Here is a 26,472-nt window from a genome sequence, read left to right as displayed (position 1 = left end):
GTCCTTTGTTGGTATTCATTCAAACCTACTTTTTCACATTGTCCTCTACTAGTCCCCTCATATTCCTTTCTGAAGTAAAACCAACTCCTTGCTGTTCTCCTCACACACCCTGAATAGTCTCACCCTGCATCCTCACGATCTGCAGACAGAAATTCCACTCATCTTTAAAGTACCTTCTACAATGGCCACCTTTTTCCTTTACATCCACACAACACTGTATTGGTGCAGTGGGTCTTGTTCTGTCCCTATTTCTGTATCTGCCTTTTTCTTTCCCAGACAATAGGTGCTCTGCTGACAGAGAAATGACTTGTTCAACTTTTATCCATTCTTGTACCTTTCACGGAGTAGGTTCTGAGTTCCAATTATTTGAGTTTAACAATATCTTCATAGCTGAATAATTCCAAACTGAAGAAAATGTTGACTTTTATAAAGACTTGCATTTATACAGGAATTATGGTATCTACTTTTAAGAAAATTACTTTCTATTTTATAAACATGCATTTCCACATTTATGGTAGCAAAATCAAAGTACATTTGCCAAGAGATACTAAAGACAGCAAAGCTTCTATTTAAAATTTTAAACACGAAGAAGAAATAAAGTCCCATTAGGATTGTCTCTTCTATTATTGAAGGAAATTTAAAAAGATTCCTACTACAGAAATGGCTTTAAGAAAAGCAATAGAAAAGGTTACAAACTTGAAATATTCATAACTGCTCTAAAAAGTACTTCATAATGATTGCTCTTTGTGCAAGAAATTTATCAAAGAGCCACAGACCTCATCATCTAATTTCTTACTTTTTCTTAATTAACATTGTTCCCAGACCTCTGCTAAACTCCCGTGTTGAAAGGAAAGAAGTAAATACAGTACAGCAGGGAAAACTGGTTCCTTTCAACAAAACTGTGAGAGAGGCTTGAGCTTTTGTCAAACAGAAAGCACTTGATAAAAAACTATTCCTAAACTATTAGCAACTATCTAAAAGCTTTTTATTTAACAGCATCCTCCTGGGAAACTGCGCTGGAATGTGCAGCAGTTCTGAAAAAGGCACAGATTTGGCTGAACTGTAAATATTAGGTGCACAGAGGCGAAGCCATTGTGTAGGGTAGGGGTGGGGCTGGTGAGGTCCTGATTTCCAATGTTGATAGAAGGATTCCAATTTCGTTTGGTATTTTTTTTTCTACTACAATTACAGTTTTGCTAAGAAAAATAAAATATTGGTTGTGCTCCCATGTGGGTTTCTAATTTTCAGTGTGTACAGACAAGAGAAGACCTCTCATTTACCCCAAATAATCACCTTTCTGCAATCTCCAGTGCTACTGGACAAACAAGCGAGCCCTACCGTCCACACCTCCCGAGCACCCGGCTCGCTGATCCCGCCTGCTTCAGGTAGCTGGGGTTAGCCTGGTACTCCAGCGGCCCTCAGACGATGTGTGCCCGCAGCACGATCGTGTCTGTTGGCATTTCTGGGTGTGGATGCTCCAAACCAGTAAACCACAATACAGAACCCAAGCTTGGACTTTGAACCAAGCCCTTTTGCCTAGTTTGCTTTTTCCTCGTCAAGCTAGGATCCTTGCCAACCCAACTCACAGCTTCTCCCCAGGTTGCAGCTCCCCTCCAGCCACCTGCGCGTGTTCGGGATCGAAGCGCAGTCCGGAGGGAAGCTCAGTCCACCAGCCACTCCAGGGAGAGACGGAAACTACAACTCCCATCACGCCCCGCAGCCGGCTCCCTCCTCCTCCCTCTCCTTCCCCTTCAGCCTGCGGCCGGGCGGCGCTGGGCTTTTATCTGCGGACCCGGTGGGAGGGAGCCAGATCCCAGCGATCTTCCCCGACGGCAGTTCTTTAACCGGAGGCGACCGGCGGCTCGTAGCAGAGTTCAGCTCTGCGTCCACGCCAGCCCGGAGCCCGGGGGCAAGGGGTCTGTCCCGGGCGCACCGAGAGGATGGTCATCCGCGTGTTCATCGCCTCTTCTTCGGGCTTCGTGGCGGTGAGCACGGTGGGGGCGGGCAGCAGGTTGGGGTCGCGGGGCGCGGGTCCTGCGGGAGGCGCGCGGCGCTAGTCACTGCGCGTCCTTGCGCTCTGCGCGTCCGCCCGCGGGAGCCCGCGCCCGGCAGGTGATCCATCACGCTCCGGCAACAATGAAGAGGGCGGGGAGGAAAGGTGGGTGGGGGACCCCGGCCTCACCCAAATGCCCACCCTGCGTGGCCTGAAAGGCAGACAACGCGGCCTGAAAATGGAGTCCGAGGGAAGCCCCCAGCTCCTGTTGTGTGGCGTGGAAATTTGGGGAACGGGTTGTTCAAGAGCTCCGGGGGTCCCCCCTTCCTCTAGTTTAGTTCTTCCCGATTTGGGACCTTCAACTGGTTATGTTTTGCACGGGAGCCTTTTTGGCTGCTTTGGTTTGTTAACCTGGCTCCTGAATGAAACAAGTTTAAGTGGGGATTGCTCTCTGCCCTCCCTTCCTCCGCCAGCAAATGCATTTGTTTAGTTTTATACCTGCCCCAAGAGAATGGTACACCAGGTTTGTCCTGTTGTGCTAGGATTGTTTGCTTTCACTGTCATGTTTTTCTTAGGGTGCCGTAAATATTTTTGCATCTTTATGTAAATGTGTGTGTATGCACGCATTTTCTTTCCACCTGTAATGCTTTGGAAATTTTATCCTGGGGATCTATGAATTGTGGTTTTTTTATTTAATTATTTTTAACTATTCTGTTTGGTGGATGTTCTTGAATTTTTTTAGAAAGAATTTTTTTTTTTTTCTTAAAGGGAGGAAGATTAAATAGCTAGAGATGTCAGACTTTAAGGAAAAATTCAGTAGTTAGTATATTTGACAGCCCACTGAGGGACATAGCACATGTGTTTTACATGATTATTGAGACTTGTTTTCCTTAACCAAGAGTTCAACTATAGATTTAAGAACCTCCTTGGTGACATATATAATCAAGTAACATCAAAAAGTGCATTGTAGATTGCTTAAATTTGGTCTGGCCAATTGTCTGCCCAGTAGCTTAGTCAGATTGTTCCAAAATTTGTTTCTTAAGCGGGTGGAGTGGAGGATGGAATAAAATATTGTTTAAAAATCCTTGTAAACTAACTGAAGTTTTTTATTTAAAAAGAAACCAACACGATCATACAAAGTCCCTCCACCCCCATTTGCACTAGAAACAATAGATGGGAAAATGCAACTTATCCTTATGTGCAGGCATGTTGGAGTCGTCAGACTTCTGACAGTTTCTGGTGTTTCTAGCTATTTGGGTTGGTTAGTCATCCCTGCCTTTTGTAGGTTTCCCTACTGAAGCCACACTTCATGTGTTTACAAACTGGCACCGTTTCAAGGGTAGATTTGTTCAAATGCACTCCTTACTAAGAATGCTACAAAGCTCTTGGTTTCACCACCGACTTGCATGCTTCTATAATTGTCCCAATAGCATTGTATTGACTATGGAAGAAATGGTTTTTATCCCTTCCACAAGAGATAAAGCCTAGGCTACTTTGAGCAAGTCAGACAAAGTCAAGGTAATGACTTGGCTTATTCTATTAGTAGGTAGTATATTGAGATAGTTTTGGTACTCCACATCTTTGTTTCTTCAGTTCCATTAGCAAATATTTATTGCCTGCCTGCTGTGTGCCTTTTTAACTTTTAAATTTAATGTTTTGTGTTTTGCACATGGAGCTAAAATTAAGAGACTAAAGTTTTAGTGTGGGCCCTGACTAGTGCAGTGTAAGCTTGGATAAGGTGCCTCACCTCTGCCTGAGTTTCTCTTCTGTAAAATGAAGGATTTTCATGAATAACTCAGAATTGCACGCTAGCTTTAAAGTCTTTTGACTTCACCAGGTGAGTAAATGTGGATGAATCATTATAACAGCTTCTTTTGCTTGAACAATATACCTGCCTATTAGTCTCAAGGTGAATTTCTTTCCTTGGGCATTTTACTGTGAAGGCTCAGATCCCCTCAATGCCCTGCCTGATAGCATGTGTTCTGACATGGTTTCGTTTGAGCTAGAAGACATACGCAGTTACCACATGCTTACAGACCATAAACACTAATTATCTATTTTAATGTTCTGCTGTTTGACGACGCAGTCTTTTCAGGTTTTAGAAAATACTTGTTCATTGAGTCTCCTCAATGATATCTTGTATCAATACATAGTTATTCATTGAGGCTCCCCAATTGTACTTTTATCTCCTATATCAGTACACAGTTTATCTGTAATATCCATACTTTTAGTGATGTTAAGGTTATGTTAATATGTAAGAATAATAATTTCTAAGAACTAATGAGGATATTTAGGTCAATTCTTGGGCTGGCGAGGCTAATGGGGCCAGTAGCATTAAGCTGTATTAAGCTTTAGTGGCATAGCCATGATGTGTTCCCTCCAGCAGTGTTGGGTTGACTGCTGTTAGTGTTTCATTTGGTGCCTAGCCGTGGCCAGCAAGTGCATAGGAGAACAAATAATTTGATTCTTTAGTCAGTTTGGTTTTAGCTGAAGTTTATTAAACCACAAGGAAGGGATGTGACCAGAATTCGACTTAGCCAAGTAAGTCCCAGGATTTCTAAAAAGATGCTCTGCTTCAATCATCAATAGATTTAAACCATCTATTTAGAGAAAATCATCCTATTTTCTTCTGATTCCCCTAAGCTCTCCACTTTAGCAGTTGGAATAACTAACACCAAGGGATGATTCCTCTTTTGTCTTACCTGGCTCTAGGAGAAGTCAGCTTTTACTAGGAAACAAAAGCAATGCCACATTATTATGCTATAGATACCTGAAAATCAGATTTCTTACTCAACTGACCATGTTGCTATTCATTCACATTATATTGTAGGGAAATTTTTTGTTCTCAGTTCTAAGAAAATAGTATATTCATAGAAATGTCATTTTAAAATTTAATTTATTCTTGATGTATTACTGAAAGAGGAAGTCTTAGTAACTTTGTCCAGGAAATATGTGAATATGACTTTTTACTTTAAAAACATCGAAATCGGTCAATTATTTCATTTATTCATTCAACAAGTATTTTCTAAGAGTCTGCTGCTTGCCCAGCTCTGTCCTTGGTCTTATGGGAAGCCAGAGAATAGAAGGTGTGGTCTGTGTCTCCAAGGAATTCACAGATGGGAGATGAGTTAGGAAAGGTAGTAAAGTACAACCTAAGGACACATGCTTCTTGCAGGAACATTCTTACCAGAGCTAGAAATAATATAGGAGGCAGAGAGATGCATTGCAGGATGTCAGATAAAGAGGAAATGTGCCAGAAATCATAAAATATGCATGTGGGAGCCTTAGGCAGATGGCAGGGAGAGGAATTGAGTTAGATTTGGAGCCTGGGAGAGAGTTCTTGAGCCCATCCTGCTCAAGCTGGAAAGGGGGAGCTTTGGGTGGGACAGGGTAGACTCCTGAAAGAAGACTGAAAGAAACCGACGATGACAAACTCTGTAGTGCTTAGCATCTCAGAGATGTCTTTAGTTTCTGCAGCTTGTCTGCTGCCTGGAGCCTTTTGTTTCTCAGGGAACATGGAGCTGCTTGGCAGTGGGGGAGCCCTGGTTGTGTGATTTCAGAAGAATCTTTACCTTCCTACTTGCCTTGACTAACATTTCTCAAAAAGTAAATAAAATCTTTTACTCCTCATTAAAGTTCCTGGGCTCTGTTAGAGTTGGAGGGAAACCTAAAGATATTTTTAGTGAAGCCCAACCACCTCATTTTTTAGAAAAGGAAATTTAGGCATAGAGATTAAGTGGCTTTCCCGGAAGCCATTTATGTCCAGTCAGTGCAGAGCTGAGATTTCATAGGAAGCCAGATTCTTGATGCCTGAATGCATTCATTCATGCATTGAATGATTCATGTATTCATCAGACAATCACTGAAAACTTACTTACCCAGGCTCTGTATTAGGTGATGTTAGGTACTAGGCATATGCGATGGTCAGAATAGACATAGATTCTGCCCTCATGGCATAAATCAGTTCTCTCTCTCTCCCCGGTTCAGAGACTTGGGATGCAAACTGTTTAATGAAGGAAGAGTGAAGGACTGATGCTGGCTTGGGAGATGTTTCCATGGGGCGGGGTGAAATGAGCTAGACATCAGTATATCCCTGGATGTTGGAGAGCCACCATCACTGGGAGCAAAAGATACAAAGGTATTGGAAGCAAAGTAGGAAATCACAGATAGAACCTCAAGTGAGGGTGGGTGTGGAAGGGGAACACATGGAAACTATGCTCAGAGTTGTCTTGCTGTTTGCAACTTGAAAAAGCGCATACCTACTGCTTTGGGTGATTTATAACTTTTTTATACACACAATTACCAGGTAAGGTGTTACATCCCCATGAATGTATTCAGTGAGGCCTCCCTGTGTAAGGACACCTCAGAAAAGAGTTCTAAGGCAGTTAGTCAGGATGTGATCATGTAGAATAGAGTGGGTATTAATTCCTGAGTTACTCTAATAACGCGAATGAGAGTATAACTGGCCACTTTAGGATCTTTAGTTCATTGGATCCTTACTGACACACGGCAGGGTAATTATTAATATTTATTTCCATTTTCCAGAGGAAGAGACTGAAGCAAGCTGACCAGACTGAGATCCTACTCAGTAGGTGGGGAAACCTTTAATCAAACCCTGGTGGGCAGGAGGCTTTAGAGCTGCTAGAGTAGATGTTCTCCTTGTGGGCTCTGTAGCATCCTGGGGGAATGAGAGTCTCAGGGGTCCTTGACATCCTACAGTGTGTGGGACAGCCCCATACAGAGAACTGCCCTATCCAAAATGCAAGTGGTACCCAGTGAACAGAAACAGGGCTGGAGGACATAGGCAGAGGAGGGTGTGGAGTGAGGTTAGGGAAGAGTTGGGAGCATACAAGTGATCAGAAGAAGCAGGAGTAAGTTGGGGTCCCAAGGAGTGGATGTGGTGGTGACGGAAGGTCAGGGTGAGCAAGTTTGTATATTAGTTCTCTAGGGCTGTCATTAACACAATACCAAAAACTGGGGTGCTTAAATAACAGAAATTTGTCTCAACATTCTGGAAGCTAGAAGCCTGAGATCAGGGAGTTGGTGGGGTTGCTTCCTTCTGAGGGGTGTGAGGGAGAGTCCTTTCTGTGTCTTTCTCGTAGTTTCTGATGGTTTGCTGGCGATCTTTGGCATCCCTTTGTTTGTAGATGTATCACCCTCATCTCTGCCTTCACATTCGTATGGCATTCTTCCTCTGTGCATGTATCTTTGTGCCCAAATGTTGTGTTTTTATAAGGACACAGCCATACTGAGTAGAGCCTACCCTAATGATGTCATCTTACCTTGATAATCTGCAAGCATCCTATTTCCAAATAAGGTCACATTCATAGGTACTGGGGGTTAGGACCTCAGTATATTCTGGGGAAGACACAACTCAACCCATAATAGCGTGCAACATGAGGATTGAAATAAAAAGACCAATATATGGAGTTTTTCGGCTGGGCGCGGTGGCTCACGCCTGTAATCCCAGCACTTTGGGAGGCCGAGGCGGGTGGATCACAAGGTCAGGAGATCGAGACCATGGTGAAACCCCGTCTCTACTAAAAATAGAAAAAAATTAGCCGGGCGCAGTGGCGGGCGCCTGTAGTCCCAGCTACTCGGGAGGCTGAGGCAGGAGAATGGCGTGAACCCGGGAGGCGGAGCTTGCAGTGAGCCGAGATTGTGCCACTGCACTCCAGCCTGGGAGACAGAGCAAGACTCCGTCTCAAAAAAAAAAAAAACAAACAAAAAAATATATGGAGTTTTTCTCATTTGATTGGAAAGACTGGGCCACATTTCTTGACACTTAAAGGCAGCAGCGGGATATTGAAGTATATGGAACTATAGTCTATGTGTGAGGTCTTTTGCTAGAAAATGGGATTTTTTAATATCCCAAGTGAAGATCTAACCTCAGTTTTTCTAGTACATTTTAGTATTTCCCAGATTTGATGTGCTTTTAATCCATTCTTCAGTAACATTTAAACTTAAAAATATAACAAAGGGTATGGATTCCTTTATGAAATTAGGAGCTTTTTACCCATTTGTATATTAATATTTTAAGCATTTCAATCTACTTGAAGAAACTAATTGTTTTTTAGCAAGATAAAATAATTTATTTGAAAATCAAAATGTGGCTGGGCACAGTGGCTCATGCCTGTAATCCCAGCACTTTGGGAGGCTGAGGCAGGTGGATTGCGAGGTCAGGAGTTGGAGTCAGCCTGGCCAACAGCGTGAAACCCCGTCTCTACTAAAAATACAAATATTAGCCTGGTATGATGGCGGGTGCCTATAATTCCAACTTCTTGGGAGGCTGAAGCAGGAGAATTACTTGAACCCAGGAGGTGGAGATTGCAGTGAGCTGAGATTGTGCCATTGCACTCCAGCCTGAGTGACAAGAGTGAAACTCCCATCTAAAAAAACAAAAAGAAAAGAAAAGAAAATCGAAAATCAAAATGTATTTCACTTACAATTACAGAAGAAAACAAATCGAGTTGATCAAGAACTATGTCTTTGAGTGCAGAGAAATTGATGGTATTTTATTTCCCTGAAATTCTCATTGACCCAGTTATTCAAAGAAAAACATATATGATAATGTGTCAAAATTATATACTATTAGAAGGAAACTTTAAGATAAGCTTTAGATTCTGGAATGCAACTTCAAATTCTGCAGATGTTCTTTTACCCGTTATAAGTAGCATACAAACTATTTTTATTTTTATTTTATTATTATTTTTTTTTTGAGACGGAGTCTCACGCTGTTGCCCAGGCTGGAGTGCAGTGGCGCCATCTCGGCTCACTGCAAGCTCCGCCTCCCGGGTTCCCGCCATTCTCCTGCCTCAGCCTCCTGAGTAGCTGGGACTACAGGCGCCCGCCACCGCGCCCGGCTAATTTTTTGTATTTTTAGTAGAGACGGGGTTTCACTGTGGTCTCGATCTCCTGACCTTGTGATCCGCCCGCCTCGGCCTCCCAAAGTGCTGGGATTACAGGCTTGAGCCACCGCGCCCGGCCTATTTTTATTAAGAAAATAGAAGAATTGGCCGGGCGCGGTGGCTCAAGCCTGTAATCCCAGCACTTTGGGAGGCCGAGACGGGCGGATCACGAGGTCAGGAGATCGAGACCATCCTGGGTAACACAGTGAAACCCCGTCTCTACTAAAAATACAAAAACTTAGCTGGGCGAGGTGGCAGGCGCCTGTAGTCCCAGCTACTCGGGAGGCTGAGGCAGGAGAATGGCGTGAACCCGGGAGGCGGAGCTTGCAGTGAGCTGAGATCCGGCCACTGCACTCCAGCCTGGGTGACAGAGCGAGACTCCGTCTCAAAAAAAAAAAAAAAAAAAAAGAAGAAAATAGAAGAATTAGAAGTTTTTTAAATTGATACATAATTATACACATTTATGGGATATCTAGTGATATTTTTGTATGTATAATGTATAGTGGTCAAATCAGGGTAATTGACTTATCAGTCCCCTGAAATATTATTTCTTTGTGTTGGGAACATTCAAAATCTCTCCTAGCTATCTGGAAATATCTTACAATTCTATAGAATGCTAGAACTTACTCCTCCTATCTAGTTAAGAACATGTATTTATCTTTCTGTCTCTGGCTTATTTCACTTAATGTAATGTCCTCGGGTGCATTCATGTTGCCATAAGTACAGGATTTTATTCTTTTTATGGTTGAATAATATTCCACTGTGTATATATACCATATTATCCGTTCGTACGTTCAATACTTAGATTGATTCCATGTCTTGGCTATTGTGAATAGTGCTGCAGCAAACATGGGACTGCAGATACCTTTTTAATACACTGATTTCCTTTCTTTTGGATAAATTCCCAGTAGTGGGATTGCAGAATCAAATTGTAGTTCCATTTGTAGTTTTTTGAGAAACTTCCATACTGTTCACTAGAATGGCTGTACTCATATACTGCTTCCCACCAGCAGTATATGAGTTCCCCTTTCTCTGCATCTTCATCAGCATTTGTTACTTTTTGTCTTTTTGATAGTAGTCTTTCTAACTGGGGTGAGATGCAATCTCATTATGGTTTTGATTTGCATTTACCTGATGATTACTGATGTTAAGAATTTTTAAAATGTATTTGTTGGCCATTTGTGCGTCTTCTTTTGAGAGCTATCTATTTAGATCACTTATCCAATTTTAATTGGATTTTTTTTTTTCTGTTGTTTGGGTTCCTTGTATATTCTCAATATTAGTCTCCTGTTGACGCATAGTTTTCACCTTTTCTCCCATTCTGTAGGTTGTCTTTTCACTCTGTTGATTGTTGAGGAAACTAAATTTTGACATATATTTATAATATGAAAAACAAGGTGGTTTGCACATTGCAGGAAGTCTCATGTAAGATGGTGTGAGTGTTGTTTTTTTTCTGTTTTTTGACTTTTAAAAATCAAAAATTGAAAAGGAAAAGAGCTATTGATGGTGAAAAACTCAGCAGGCAACAGGAAGCAGTGTGAGATATTAACTAAACAATATTTCTTCCTTAGTTATTTTTCATCTTTGATTTATAAAAAGTTCTTAAATGAATTGTTTTTTTCTATCAAATTAGAAATGGGTGACAGAATAGAAAAAAGTCTAGATTCATAGTGAATGTTTCACTTTCTAAAGTAGAAATTAGCGTGTCTTACTGATCATTATATATGAAAGTTTAAAATATTTTGTGTCAGATGCCTATAATCTTTGCACTTTGCTCATGCCTATAATCTTTGCACTTTGGGAGACTGAGGCAGGCAGATCTCTTGAACTCAGGAACTCGAGACCAGCCTGGGCATCATGGCAAAACCCATCTCTACAAAAAATATAAAAAAATAGCGGGGCATGGTGGCATGCACCTGTAGTCCCAGTTACTTGGGGGGCTCAGGCAGGAGGAGTGCTTGAACCTCGGGAGGTCAAACCTGCAGTGAGCCGAGATTGTGCTACTGCACTCCAGCCTGGGTGACAAAATGAGACCCTGTCTCAAACAAATAAAACCCCAAAACCATCACCACCACCAACAAAAATACTTTAGTTTGAAATGCATATTTAAGAATGGGGTCTAGAAATTATTATTTCACCTGCTAAATGTCAGTTTTTTAAAAAAGTCACCCTCGAAGCTCCAAACTCAGGAGACCCTTTTAGGCTTCAGGAGTTTTTCAGCAGGAATTGCTTTAAATGGGTATTATTTTAGTTGGAGAGTTAGTTAGACATTTAAGTTCTGATTTAAACCACACTGCTGTATTCATTTTTTTCTGTGATTAATTTTATTTTATACTGTTTATCCATGATGCAAAAAAAGAGGTTAGCCTTAAAAATTTAGTGAACATTTTCTTTCTTCTGTGAAATGGCAAATGCTTGTTAACTTTTGTGGGGACTGTTCTACCTCAGGTTATATACAGTTGTCTTTTGAGGGTCCTCCTTCTAGTTTTAGCTTAAGAACATATCAACAAGCCTTCTGTTTAGTGTTTTTTAGACAGTGATAAGTATGTGCCATGGCTTAGATTTTGGCGGGCACTGGGGTGGCTGGGAGGAGTAGGGCAGGAGGGTAGGAACTGGAGATCTGGAGATTGGAAACCTGTACCAGCTAGAAACTGCACAACCCAATTTAAGGCAGTGCAGTTTCACTTCTGTCTCTCTCTCTTAATAGGCTTATCTGACTTCATCTGTCAGCACTGGCTAGTTTCTCAGGAACTGGACTGTGGTAATTTAAAGGGTTAGTATTGCTATCTCTTTTATATTTGATTGGTTTTATTTTCTAACTCTAAAAAAGAAATAAAGCTCAGAGAAGCACTTAATTGAATGTTTCCCTTCTGGCTCATGACAGCTTTGCGGTGGGATGCTGAACTCAGGTGCCAGCATGTAGGTGGTTGGGGCCCCACCTCCCTACAAACTTAGGCACTTTTAGGCTGGCACAGCCCTTGGGACAATTTGGGAACAATTTTGTTGGTCACCTTTGTTACTATTGACAGCTTATTCCCAAGGGGATCTGACTCTTTTGAGCTGGTGCAGTATTTGGCAGCACTCCAAGGGGTTGTTTCTTGGAGCTGACCCCTGAAGTGGAAGGTACCCCAGCAGGGTGTGCCTGCTTTGCTGTGGGGTCCTGGTGGGCCCTCTACCAGCATTGCTTCTCAGCTCCTTTAGCAGACAGAGAACACTGGGTGTGACTGAGGGCAGGGGGTTCTAACTACTTCAGGATGTGTTTTCCAATTCCTACTGGGTCATGGCTCACATCTGAAATGGCTTTTGTCATCTTCAGTCTAGTGGCTTTGAGAGTGGAGGACTGAGAGTAAGAGACACACAATTAGGTGACTTGATTGACAGGTCAGTTCAGTGGTATTTGGTAAATGCAAATATAGTTAAAGTCAGCAGCTATTGCTACATACCGATCTAATATTAAAAGCAAAACAAAGCAAAACAAAAAACCCAAAGAGCAACAAGCATAGCTTTTGAGTTAACTTGTTTTCCTTCTGCATGTTCCACAAGGCGTGGGAGTGTGGTCTTCTTTATTCATGACATTCCCATGTGAATTAAAGCTCAGTGGTTCTCTCTCTTGCTCTTTTTTTTTTTTTTTTGTGGTTTGTTTTAAATCACAGTCTCTGCTTATCTGTCACTGGTTCTCTTTTAATAATTATGTTCATTGGCGCAGTTTCTTCGAATGGGAATTGGCCACCTTTATAGGCCTGAGCCCTCCATTGATGGGAGTTTAGATTTCACTGTTCTTTTATGATAAACAAACTGCTTACTAGCCAAAATAAATGTTTGGGTTGAATATGTGCTGATTTCTTTAATTCTGGAGTCAGTTTATATTCAACCCATGCACCTACCTCTCTGTCCTGGCTATGGGAATCCATCATTAGAGAACAGTGTTATGGTTAAGGCAGGGGCTGAGTCCAAATCCTAGCTCTGCCACTGATGAAACGCATGACATTGGACAAGTAACCTTAGCCTCTTCATTTGTAAAGGTGGGATAGGAATGGTATTTTATGCATAGAAAAGCTCTTAAGAGCTTTGAATGAATGAATGATTCTGCATTCGGCATTTAACTGAGTGCCATGACATAGTGAGTACTCAGTGCATGTTACCTACTTTTTCTATGTCATAATCATCTTCAGTAGTAGTAGTGATAACAGCATAACGATAAAAAAAATCACGATGACCTTGAACTGTGTAAGTTCTTTAATCATCCAAAAATTATATATAGTACAAACTACTTACTGGGCTGGGGATGCATGCAGGTATAATTTTAGGAGAGATTTTAGTAAGTTTAGGTGTAAAGGGTTTTCTACTTAAATATGTGAAAACATTATAATTTGAGCAAGCCATTCCCCAAACATACCATTTAGTTAGAGTTCTGCTGTAATGTTTGGATGTTTTATAGGTACGTGGCATGTTGTACATGAGTCATTCAGATCATATTTTCACTCCCCAAAAAGTGCTTACTACTATGCACATGGTCACTATTCTTTGCTATACATAATACAGTCAGCCCTTGGTATCTGTGGGTTCCATATTTGTGGATTCACCCACGTGTGGATCAAAAATAATGAGAAAAAAAGTGGACAGTTGCATCTGTACTGAACATGTACAGACTTTTTCTAGTCCTGATTCCCTAAATAATATAGTATTACAACTATTTACATAGCATTTACATTATATTAGATATTATAAATAATCTATAGATGATTTAAATTATACCATGCTTTACATAGGTTATATGTAAATACTATATGACTTGATATAAGGGACTTGAGCATCCAAAGATTTTGGTGTCTAAGGGACACTGTTTTCCTGCTGATCCCAGTCAAGGCTCTCCAGAGAGCCGGGTTTTGGAGCCTTGACTGGGATCAGCAGGAAAACAGTGTGATTGATTGTCGATGCCTGCCTTGGTACCAGAGGGAGGATTAGGGCTTATGCCATGTATTTGCCATCCCTGCCTTAGACCTCATGTGTTTAGACTCTGTCTTTCAGATTCTTGTAACTGATAAAGAATATGTTGAGTCTGTGAGTAACAGGGAGAAGGAATATGAAACACCAAGTTGAATTGATGGATATCCTCTGCAAACATCATGCTTTGTCTGTCATCCCAAATTTGGTGGGGGTTGGGGGCAGTGAGGGGCCAGGATTTCTGTGTTTAATGAAGATGAATGGAATTTCCTAGAATCCTGACTGTGAATCTGAACACTGTGAATTTTGAATACCTGTGAAACATAAGTTGGGCACTTTCAGATCTGGCAGATGGGCAGGTTGATGATGGTAAAAGCAGTAAGGGGGCTTTGTGGAAAATTGTGGGAGACAGGAGAAGGAAAAAGACAGCTGGAAGAGGGGACCCATTGTACTGAGCCTTGGAACACTGAAAGGGCAGCTAACAGTTACTCTTTACCTGTGTCCAGCAATGTGGTACAATATTTACTTTATGTTATTTCATCTTTACAATTGTCCTACAAACTATGATTTTTTTTTTTTTTTTTGAGATGGAGTCTCGCTCTGTCGACCAGGCTGGAGTGCAGTGGCGCAATCTCAACTCACTGCAAGCTCCGCCTCCCGGGTTCACGCCATTCTCCTGCCTCAGCCTCCCAAGTAGCTGGGACTACAGGTGCCTGCCACCACGCCCGGCTAATTTTTTGTATTTTTAGTAGAGACGGGGTTTCACCGTGTTAGCCAGGATGGTCTCGATCTCCTGACCTTGTGATCCACTCGCCTCGGCCTCCCAAAGTGCTGGGATTACAGGTGTGAGCCACCGCGCCTGGCCAAACTATGATTTATTATACTCATTTTACAGATGAGAGTGTTGAGACACAGGGTAATTAAGTAGCATGTCTAGGATTATTCAGCTCAGTGATAAACCCTAGATTCAAACCCTTTTCTTCTGATTTTGTGCCTGGTACTTTTTATATTGCACCACATTGCCCACCAGAAGAGCCCCTGACCAAGAGACTGATGAGAACCTGGGTTGTGCTATCGCAGCAAGCATGCTAGAATAACAGTGTCTGAACTCAAGCTGTAATAAACAGAGGGAATTGTGCAGGACTCCTGAGGAGTGGTTCCGGGGTCTCCACTCAGCTGCTGAGCTGATAATTGTAGGCATGTTGTCCTTAGAGCATGTGAAAGTAATAGTTTTGCTTCTTCAGAGACTGATGGAAGCTAAAAGGAGTATGATTTAAAATTGAAAACGAGTATTTTGTGATAATAACAATGAGTACCATTCACATGTGCAGGCAGTACTAGGGGGCTTGTGTATGTTATTTGTTGTTGTTTTTTTTTTTTTTTTTTTTTTTTTTTTTTTGAGACGGAGTCTCGCTCTGTCACCCAGGCTGGAGTGCAGTGGCCGGATCTCAGCTCACTGCAAGCTCCGCCTCCCGGGTTCCCGCCATTCTCCTGCCTCAGCCTCCCGAGTAGCTGGGACTACAGGCGCCTGCCACCTCGCCCGGCTAAGTTTTTGTAGTTTTAGTAGAGACGGGGTTTCACTGTGTTAGCCAGGATGGTCTCGATCTCCTGACCTCGTGATCCGCCCGTCTCGGCCTCCCAAAGTGCTGGGATTACAGGCTTGAGCCACCTCGCCCGGCCAGTAGCTGTTTATAATTACCCTGCCCCCTCTCAGAAGAGTAAGAAGCCCAAACTTTAAATAACTTGTCTTGTCATAGAACCCAGAAGGTTCAGATAACCAGATCGGTACCATCTTCTTCCTATAGGCCATGTCCCAGAGGAAGACTTCAGAAGTTAAAGGAAATGAGAACAGGCACTGCTCCGAAGAGACTGTTTAATGTTTTGTTGGATGTCCTGAAACTAAATATATGATTTCCTTCGAATGTGGTTCTTTTGCTGTGTGTGATAAAGTTGAATAGAACCAACTTGATGGGTTGAACTGGAGGGAGCAGGATTGGATGGGAGGGCAATAGGTAATATGGGGAAAGAAAGGTTGGCCAGGATGGCTGTAACCCAGAGATGGGGTCATAGGCAGAGATATTTAATATATTGGGGCCTTTTGGGCAACAGATCCATGGGGACAAATGGTTGCTGTGGAGGTGTGTGCCCTCATCCTTTACATCTTGAATCCTAGGTTACTAGGAGAAATGTTCTCTATGGGCTGATTATTCCCCGTTGTATGCTCTGCACAAAAGTGTTCTTGTTAGTGGAAGGAGTTTATCAATGTATTGCAGCCTACTGAGGGAGATGAATGCAAGAGAGGGAGTAGAAAGTAGGAGGCCAGGCCGGGCGCGGTGGCTCAAGCCTGTAATCCCAGCACTTTGGGAGGCCGAGGCGGGCGGATCACAAGGTCAGGAGATCGAGACCACAGTGAAACCCCGTCTCTACTAAAAATACAAAAAATTAGCCGGGCGCGGTGGCGGGCGCCTGTAGTCCCAGCTACTCAGGAGGCTGAGGCAGGAGAATGGCGGGAACCCGGGAGGCGGAGCTTGCAGTGAGCCGAGATGGCGCCACTGCACTCCAGGCTGGGCAACAGCGTGAGACTCCGTCTCAAAAAAAAAAAAAAAAAAAGTAGGAGGCCAGAGTTGGGGCTGTTGGTGGCAGGGAGGGAATTGAGGGTCTGGGGGAGTGTAGACAGCCTTCATCTGTAAAGGGAAAGATTCAGTCAGCACACATGGGTAGGGAGGAGGCCTGCAGCAGTGGTCAGTGAAGCTGCTGTTTACATACTTCATCTGTCCAGTTTAATTGCTCCGAGATCATTATGCTTTGTTTATTGTCAGCCATCTCTCTAATATTAGATTATTTATACGCAAGTTATTGAGAGAGCCTCATAAGCTTGGTAGATAGAGTAAATTTGTGTGATACAAGGGCAGTGATGAGTAAAAAAAATGTAGACTCTAGGGGCAGAAAGACCTGGGTTTGAATTATGGATCTGATACTCTAATGGGCAAGGTGGCGGAGCGTGCCTTTTTACTTCTCTGGATCTCAGAAAATCTACTTGTAAAGTTGTTGAAGCTTAATGAAATAGCAGCCATTATTATTATTGAGTGTCATTTAAATTTAAGTTGACAATAATTTTCTGATTTTTTTTCAACTTTAAATGAGCTATATAGATTTAATTAAGAAAAAATAATGTTCAAATAATCAGATAATAGGTCCTGAGTTGGCCGGGCGCGGTGGCTCACACCTGTAATCCCAGAAGTTTGGGAGCAGAGGCAGGTGGATCACCTGAGGTCAGGAGTTGGAGACCAGCCTGGCCAAAGTGGTGAAACCCCGTCTCTACTAAAAATGCAAAAATTAGCTGGGTGTGCTGGTGGGTGCCTGTAATCCCAGCTCCTTGGGAGGCTGAGGTAGGAGAATTGCTTGAACCCAGGCTCGGAGTAGGTTACAGTGAGACGAGATCGCGCCCTTTCACTCCAGCCTGGGCGACAGAGTGAGACTCCATCTCAAAAAAAAAAAAAAAAGGTCCTGAGTTAGATGGAACATAGCCTTAGGAACACCCCAAACTGTCATTGTTTATTAATGTTAGTGTAGGCTGGAAGTCACAATCTGGTTTCAAGTCTGAAACACCCTCTTTTGAGTTAACACATCATTTTAAATTCTTTTGAGCAAATATTTTAAATACTGGGAGATATCTTTCTTAGACACAAACATAACCTGGATTTCCCATTCTTCTGAAGACATCTGAAGATTACTTGATCCTGGCACCTCACTCCATCATGGCATCATGGCATCTTGGCATGGATCCACTGGAACTGAGTAGTGATACCCCCTTGCCTTGGGGCCTGTATCCTTGGTGTCTACACAGCCCCTCATCATTCTTTCCATTTTCCCAACTCTGAGCCATTTGTTGCTGAGCTTGTATATTCTTTTGTCTTATAATAGAAAGTACTTCTTGGCATCTGTGTCTATCAAAAGTGGGAAACCATAAGATTATATTGAGAAGGCTATATATATGTTTCAAGAAGAATGGGAGCCAGCAAAAGTTTGTGCGTGTGTGTGAAAGGAAGGAAATACTAGTTTTAAATGGTTATTAGTTGTTTGCTGTCTTCATTATTTTACATTATTAACTGTCTGACTTCTGTTGGCATTTGAATATTTGACTCTTTAGGGAGGTTGACTGCAGTGGGGTTAAAAAGTTCCTGTCTGTTTGCTATATGCTTGGTGCTAGCATGGTGTCAGCCTCTAGTCACTGTAATCTCAAAATTGCCACTCTGAAGTTATTAACTCTAGGGTGGAACTGCCTTGAAAAGCTTGAAAATAGTTGGTCATACCCTAAACCAGGGTTTGTCAACAGTGGCATTATTGACATTTTGGGCTGGACAACTCTTTGTTGTGGGGGATTGTCTTGTGTATCGTAGATATAGAGCAATTTGCCTGATTTCTACCCACAGGGTGCTAGTAGCACCCTTCCTCCTGGTTGTGACAACCAAAAATGTCTCCAGACATTCTCCAATGCCCCTAGGGGGCAAAATCGCCCCTGTTTGAGAACCACCACTCTATAGCATCAGAGAGGAAATAGTTTCAACCTGAGAGGACTCCAATAGCTTTAAAACTGGAAGGAACTGAAGAGATCATTTAATTCCATTTCCTCTTTTGATAAGGTATGACTGTTAAATGACTAGTTCAAGTCTACATTGCTTCCAAGCTCAGGATCCATTGTCTAATACTTCTAGAGCAGTGTATTCTGGAGCTAGAATACTGCATTGGAAGTTGGGAGGCTTGGAATCTGGATCTGGCGGTGCTGTTTAATCAACTTTTTGTCTTTGGACAAGAAACTTGGCTTCTCTGGGCTTCAGGTTTTTTGTTATGTTGTTATTGTTGTTTCCTAATTGAGATATAATTCACATGCCATAAAATTAACTTTTAAAAATTGTATGTCCCAGTGTTTTTTTTTTGTTTTTGTTTTTTGGTGTGTGTGTGTGTTTACTATGTTGTGCAATAATCTAATTCCAGAATATTTTATCACCCCTATTCATGCCCATTAGTAGTCACTCCCCATTCTCACCTCCCTCTAGCTCCTGGCAAGCACTAATCTGCTTTCTGGCTCAATGGATTTGCCTCTTCTGGACATTTCATGTAAATAGAATCATAAATGAAACCCTTGATGTCTGGCTTCTTTCACTTGGCGTAATGTTTTTAAGGTTCATTCATGTTGTAGAATGTATTAGCACTTCATTTCTTTTTATGGCTGAATAATATTCTGTGGTATGAATATACCAGAGTTTGTTTATCCATTTATCAGTTGATGGATATTTGAGTTGCTTCCACTTTTTGGCTGTGATTAATAATGCCGCTCTGAACGTTTGTGTATAAGTTTTTGTATGAACATATGTTTTCAGTTCTCTTGGGTATATACCTAGGAGTGGAATTGGTGGTTTGTATGATAATGCGATATTTTGCATTTTTGAGGAACTGCCAAACTGTTTTCCACAGTGGCCATTTCATTTTACATTCCCACTAGCAGTGTATGAGGGTTCCAGTCTCTCTGCATCCTCTCCTACATTTGTGATTATTTGTCTTTTTCATTATAGCACTTTTAGAGAATGCAGTGGTACCTCAGTGTGGTTTTGATTTGCGTTTTCCTAATGACTAATAATGTTGATTTTTTTTTGTTTAAGAAGTGGTTGTGGTTATCTTTTTTTAAAGATTTCTTCTAGCTCTGAATTTCAAATTTTTCTTCTATTCCTTGCACAGACCATATGAATAACAGAATTGAGTCTTTAGGGAATATATATTTTGGAAATTAATTGGGTTAATCAACTCCTATGTATTTATGAATATCTTCTGTTCCAGTGTTCAGCCATGTTCAGGATTCAGAATGAGTATATGGCATGATCCTTCCCCCCAAACAACTCTTAATCTTGGGGAGCAAAGATGAACATAGAAAATTGGGACAACACAGGCTCATATGGAATATAATCCTAAATGTACTCATCCTGTAGCTAAGTCAGGAGGGCAGGTATATCTATTTGGATGAGGGCAAAGAAAGTCATCAGAACTAGATAGAAAAATAGCAAATCTCGAGTTGGGAAGGTGGCTGTTTTCAAGATTCTAAAAAATTTTACTTATTTAAAAGAGGCCAGTGGAAAGTTAAAAGACCTAAATATTTTGTATTTATTGTGAATTGGAACAGATGTCGCTTTCCCTGTTCTTTTTTGTCAAATAAATGAATTTGATTTGTATATCCATGCTGCCCTTTGTTTTAGACTTAATGACCCCTTTTTTCCTTTTGTATGTATTTCCTGTAGCATGAGAGCAGGACAAGTGGCCACCCTGTAGTTAATTCCACAGCAATGTTTTAATAGCGAGCTTGGTTCTAAGAGATAATTAACACGGATGAAATGATTAATAATTCACCTTTGAATTCTTTTTCCATTAAAGGAAAAAAAAATCATCCTGTTAACAAGATTAAATCTTGTGTGTTAGATTCAGAAAAACTTCACTGACCTTTCAGAGCTTACAGCTTCAAGGCCTAACTTTTTGGTCTGGCATTTTGGGCCCTATGTGATCGGATTCTGACCTACCTTTGCAGCATTTTCTCTCTCTAGTCTTTTGACTAATATATATATATATATATACACATACATATACATATGTATATATATATAACATATATATATTACACATATGTAATATATATATTTTGACTAATATATATTTTATATATATAGAGTATATATATATCAGACTTCTTTTTGCTTTTTCTCTAAACTTCCTATCCCTTTCTCATGCTATTTGCCTTATTATGCTCACTTTGCATTGCGTCTGGTAAGATTGCCTCATTTCTTCAAAGCCAGTGGCATTCCTATTTCCTGATGAAGGTTATCCTCTCCCCTTCCTTCCACCTTTGCCCTCCAAACTGAGAGCCTTTTTCTTCCACCTCCCTCCATGCTGTAGATTGTGGAATGTTTTCTCCTGGCCTCAATGCAGTCAAGGTTCTTTGAGTTCTTAGTTCTTCAGGGTCAGGGACCTGTTCTGTTTATCTTTTAATTTCCCCACGTTTCCTTTTAGAGCACTTATCACATAGTATTTTTTTTTTTTTTTTTGAGACGGAGTCTCGCTCTGTCGCCCAGGCTGGAGTGCAGTGGCCGGATCTCAGCTCACTGCAAACTCTGCCTCCCGGGTTTAAGCCATTCTCCTGCCTCAGCCTCCCGAGCAGCTGGGACTACAGGCACCCGCCACCTCGCCCGGCTAGTTTTTTGTATTTTTAGTAGAGACGGGGTTTCACTGTGTTAGCCAGGATGGTCTCGATCTCCTGACCTCGTGATCCACCCGTCTCGGCCTCCCAAAGTGCTGGGACTACAGGCTTGAGCCACCGCGCCCGGCCATCACATAGTATTTTATTGAATGAATGTTTCTGTGTTTTCCACATCAGAGTAAAGCTAATCAAGAGTTTATGACCATGCCAAAGAGGAACGGGATTAGAGTGTAGCTAGAAGTCTACTTTGGAAAACATAAAGGCTGTGAGGGACACGATTTATTTTATTGCTGTTAAATAAGTGGCAGGAAGAATCTTTTGTTATTAAAGATAATTTTATTGTAGAATTCTATTTCGATATCAGAATTCTAGAACCATGTAGAATGAAGCAAGAGACCTGGAAGGAAGCAGACAAGCCACTGAGAGGTGATTGGCTCTTCATTCTACATTCTTCATGGCAGAGGGCCACCCTGTAGGACCACCTCACCCAGAGGACTGTTAATGAAACAGGCAGAAGTCGTCAAAGCCCAAGTGATGGAAGTCATAATGGGAAGCTCTGAGAAGTGACACTCCCTTCTTAAGGCAGAATTGGAGAATTCCAGAAGCATAGTTTTAGACTGTGTTTGGCATAGAGTGAAACAGCAGACTTTTACATTTGAATGGACTCTGGGAATGTCAGTACACCACATCAAAGTACAAAAATGGACCATCATGAAGATTCTGACTCTAGAACAGGTTAAATCAGGTTTGGCATATTTTGGTTTGATGTCTCTGCTTTACAATGCAGACACATATTTGGTATATTTTAGAAAGATTTCTAAACAGAAGTAGTTTAAAATAAAATATAATAACAAATTTATGTTTGGCAGGGTGAGCTTCAAGTATACAGAAAACCTTAATTTCCAATTCCAGGAGAAAGTAGGTTATTTGCTCCTAACTCTGGCCCCCACATTTGCAACTCCTTTTTTGCCTTTCATCATCTCTTCTTTCTACCTTTTGTTATAATACTTACAGACTTTCTGTTCCCATCATCCTAGGAGCTGTGCTTTTTGTGTTTCTCCTTTTTATGTTTCTGGTGCTGTGCTTCTCTTCTTTGTCTACACATAGGTGTAGCATTTTAGCCCTCCCCATGCACTTTCCCCTTTGATTGCCCTGGCTCTGTAGGCATGCCTCTGTTAATGCCAATTTCAAATCGAAGTTACTTGTAAGCAAGCTCTGTCTCTTCCCTTTAGACTTTGCACTGCATCAAATTAGAGGCTTTGTTTTGTCACCTGTGTTTCTCTAGTTCCTCAGGAAGTGTCTAGCACATTGAAAGTTCTTGTAAACATCTGAGTGAACCTCTTGACCTTTTTAAAGGGTTTTGGTTTGTTATTTTTAATGCTAATACTTATGTACTCTCTCTCATACAGACACACAAACACACAAACACACACACACGCACATGCACACACACACAGAGTTACCCTAATTCTCCTTTGTTAATTTCTTTACTTTTTCTTTGGAGTCAAGATGGAATGGAGAATTATATGGCTGAACATATAGAGAAATTTGAGGTAGAGAGACCAGAATTTGGAGGCACACTCCAAGTTGGACATTCTTCTATCTGGAATGCAGGAATTAGTATCATCTGAGGGAAGGGCAAGTGCCTGTAGAGATTTCAGAAAGATACGAAAGTTCCCAGTGGCAGTTATGTAGGACAGAAATAGCATTGAGTCTTCAGCCAAAGTTAGATAGTTGGAGTTTTCAGTAGACAAGGAAGCTAACGTTACTCAGTAACCCAAGGAGGGAGGAAAGTGCCAATGAGATGACCAACTCAAGACAATAGGTGAGTCCATAGAATGCAGGTGTCTTAGTCCATTTGGTTGCCATAAAGGAATACCTGAGGCTGGGTAATTTATAAAGAAAAGAGGTTTATTTGTCTCACAGTTCTGCAGGTTGTACAAGAAACATGGCACCAGCATCTGCTTCTGGTGAGGGCTTCAGAAAGCATCTGTTCATGCCAGGCATCACAAGGAGAGAGGAAGACATGAGAGAGAGAAGGGAAGAAGGTGTCAGGCTCCTTTTAACAGTCAGTTCTCAATGGGGAGACAAGAGTGAGAGCTCATGCACTCTGGTCAGAATGGCATCAAGACATCCTAGAGGTATCTGCCCCCATGACCCAAAAACTCCCTGCCAGACCCCATCTCCAATATTGGCAATCAGATTTCAATGTGGGATTTGAAAGACTAGTATCCAGATTATCAGCAGGTGAGGGCATCCAGATTTTCCCTTAAGTATATCAATTTATGCCTACTATGGAAATGTGAACTGATTATATAAGTATAAATAATTATATAAATATATATAAATGTATAAATATATAAATAATTATGTAAATATATAATTATAATTATGGAAATCATCCTGTTCTTTATTATTTTTCAAATGTAAATAGAAGTAGTTTATAGATAATCTGTTAGGATAACTTTTCACACAATTGAGGACTGACTGATACAGAAATCAGAACAACGTATTACAATACAGAGTGTGTTGCAGAGTGGCGTCTACGCACATTGATAAAGGCATGGCCTTTGGCTGGAGTCCTGCAATTCTTGTCTATAGAAAATACTATCCTCAGCAGGATTTCCTTCTTACTGCAGAGGGTTTTGACTATTACAGCAATTTTTGCTGTAGCTGCTCTTCTACAGAGTATCCTCTAATTAACAGGAAGCACGTGTATGAAGAGTTGTTTATAATTTTCAGAGAGAATCTCATCAAATAGTGGCATTGTAAATTCATATTTTATGCTTCGCTGACTTTTTTCTTTAGATAATAAACATACAATCTTGACAGGAAATGTAAAAACAGTAAAATCCAACCACCTGCATCTTTTATTCCATGGTTCTGCTAATGTTTTAAGGCTTTACATCACTAAGTACTACACTTTTTTTTTTTTTTTTTAATGCAGACTAAAAGTAGTTTGTTATACACATGTTGATGGAGAAAGTAGTTAGAGCCACTTTCATCACATCAAACGGGAATAAATCAGCTGCTGGGTATAAGCAGCCCCTCTGAAGCTACCCGACTGAGACCCATGGGGGTGCAGATGTGATGTGCACATTGTCTTCATCCTCCAGAGGGGTTGATGGTTAAGTCAGGGAAAGAGGCACAGACACATGCAGCTGTTATTAAACAGTGCCAGGCTGTATGTTATTAAATGCTAGATTGTGGTGAGCGTGGGCATAAATGGGAGTTTGGTGAAGGAGATGATTTCGGAGGGCAGTGGTTAGCGTAAATCAGGGTTTCCCAGCCTTGGCACTGCTGGCATTTTGGGCTAGATAATTCATTACTGTGAGGGCTGTTCTGTGCATTTTAGGATATTTTAGCAGCATCCCTGGCTTCTACTCATAGGTGCCAATAGTATCCTTCCCCCAAATTCCCTCAGCTGTGACCACCAAAAATGTCTTCAGATATTGCCAAATGTCCTCTAGGAGGTCAAAATAACCCCCAATTAAGAACCACAGGGTAGGCTTAGTTGAGTGCAGTGTGGATTTGAGGCTGAGCTGTGAAGAATAAATAGAACTTGGATAGGAAGTATGGACAATATGGAGGGGATTTTAGTGGAGAAGAACCTTTCAAGTGAAGGCTCAGAAGTTTGTCTGCAGCAGGGCTACTCAAAGTCTGGTCCGTGAACTTAACTGTTACCAGTGTAAGTACTGCAATTGAGGGTAATCATTTAGAAACTTGTATAGCGACTTTACTGAATAATATTATCAACTATAGTAATGAAAACTTCAGGTTTATAGCTTGTCTTTGTTGTTTAATTTTTCTAGAAATTAGTTTCTTGTTTTATAAAAGTATCATTCTGCAACAGATTAGAACATTAATATAAGAATGACAGCAAACTGGTCCTTGGCCATGAGACTTTGAGAGAGGCTGTGACCAGATTGGGTTTCAGGTGCACAGTAGGACATAAGGTAGGCTAGGTATGGCCCAGATGGAGCATGGAGTCAGAGTGGTTTCTGAGATCTCTCACGGTGCCTGACATCTTAGGTCTGGTACTCAATAAATGTTTTTCAGGATGAATCAATGCTTAGAAAACCTCCAAGCAGAGGAGAATGGACCTAGCAGTAAGGAGGGGGGACCCAGTGGATATTTTGGGCTGGAGGTGACTTTTAGAAATGTATTTTTTTTAACAGCAGGAACTATAATTTAATCACATCATATAACACTATGTAACATTCTACATTTTTGCCTGCTGATATGTAACATAGTTAAGTTTATTACAAACATTATTTCCTAAGGCTTATGGTATAAGTGTTCCTTTTCAAGTATTACCACTTAATATTTAGTGTTTAATCTACAATGTAACATTAGGTAAGTCAATGATAAATGTATATAATACAATACACTGTGCCACATCTCCCTACCCTGTGTTAAGGTATTATTAACAAAATCAACTGAGAAAAAAACAAGACAACTATTATAACTGAAACAAGGCTATGAACATCGCAGATGCATGTCTGAGGAGATAAACAGCGTTTCCCCTTAACATGAAGGTCATTTTGTCAAAGAGACTCCTATATTTTTAGGCTAGCATTGGTTTAGCAGCAGCTAGTCTTCAGGACAAGATAAAAATTTCAAGCGAGAAAGACAATGAGTTACTCTGAGAAAACATAAATCCACATTACTAATAAAAGAAGCAATCTGCTGGTTTCACCTTAGCATACAATTGGGTGTGTTCCCTTTCACTTGTGATTCATATTAATATCATTTTGTCTGTCTCTGTGGTTTCAGTCTTTCAGTCATCTGATTATCTCCATTTAGGAACCTTTCTAATTGCTTACCCTGGAACCATCATTATTCAAAGCTGTAACTTACATATTTTAGAACTTACTGTCAAATTATGTGTGTCCTGGCTGTTGGACAGTCTAATGTCTGGCATAAAGTAACTTTTGTGATTATTTGGCAGTATTTATAGCTGTCCCTTAAAGAAATAAAGGAGAGTACATTTTGGTTCATTAACGTTTTCTGTGAGTAGAAAAAGGTCTGTGCCCTTGGCACTGTTTTCATAGTGAAGTTAGTGGGTCTGTGCCTGAATTAGCAGTGAAGTGAGGAAAGAGATGGCATATGGAAAAGAGTAATTGAAAGGAGCTTAAGAAAGAGTGAGCATAAACACATGAAACCGACAAAGATTTGGAAAGCGCCCCAGAGGTGGCGGCAGCAGGTTTTGGGGTGGAGAATGGTCTGGGTGTTGGCCAGGATGACTGAGCCATGTATGTCACATTGTCCTGCTGGCTAGCTCAAGCTTCTTCACTTGGTGGTGATTTCAGGATTCTAATAGCGGTAAGAAGGAAAGCCCCAAGTACTTTTCAGGATTCTGTTTGTATCAGTCTTGCTAATCCATC

At 41.2% G+C, this 26,472-nt stretch overlaps 1 protein-coding gene across 1 annotated transcript in view; it reads left to right on the top strand.

Annotated features, from left to right (window-relative positions):
• Positions 1-1,635: 1,635 nt before the first annotated feature.
• Positions 1,636-26,472, top strand: part of LOC105496835 (SH3 domain binding glutamate rich protein like 2) — a 72,096-nt gene continuing 47,259 nt past the window's right edge. The window contains exon 1 of the mRNA XM_011767449.2: positions 1,636-1,985. Within this exon, the coding sequence (XP_011765751.1) occupies positions 1,941-1,985 (45 nt within the window). The 5' untranslated portion in view covers positions 1,636-1,940. The remainder of the gene's footprint in view (positions 1,986-26,472) is intronic.

This window comes from Macaca nemestrina, chromosome 5, assembly GCF_043159975.1.
Source record: "Macaca nemestrina isolate mMacNem1 chromosome 5, mMacNem.hap1, whole genome shotgun sequence".
In the NCBI taxonomy this organism is placed as follows: domain Eukaryota; kingdom Metazoa; phylum Chordata; class Mammalia; order Primates; family Cercopithecidae; genus Macaca; species Macaca nemestrina.
This window is presented reverse-complemented; position numbering and strand designations above follow the sequence as displayed.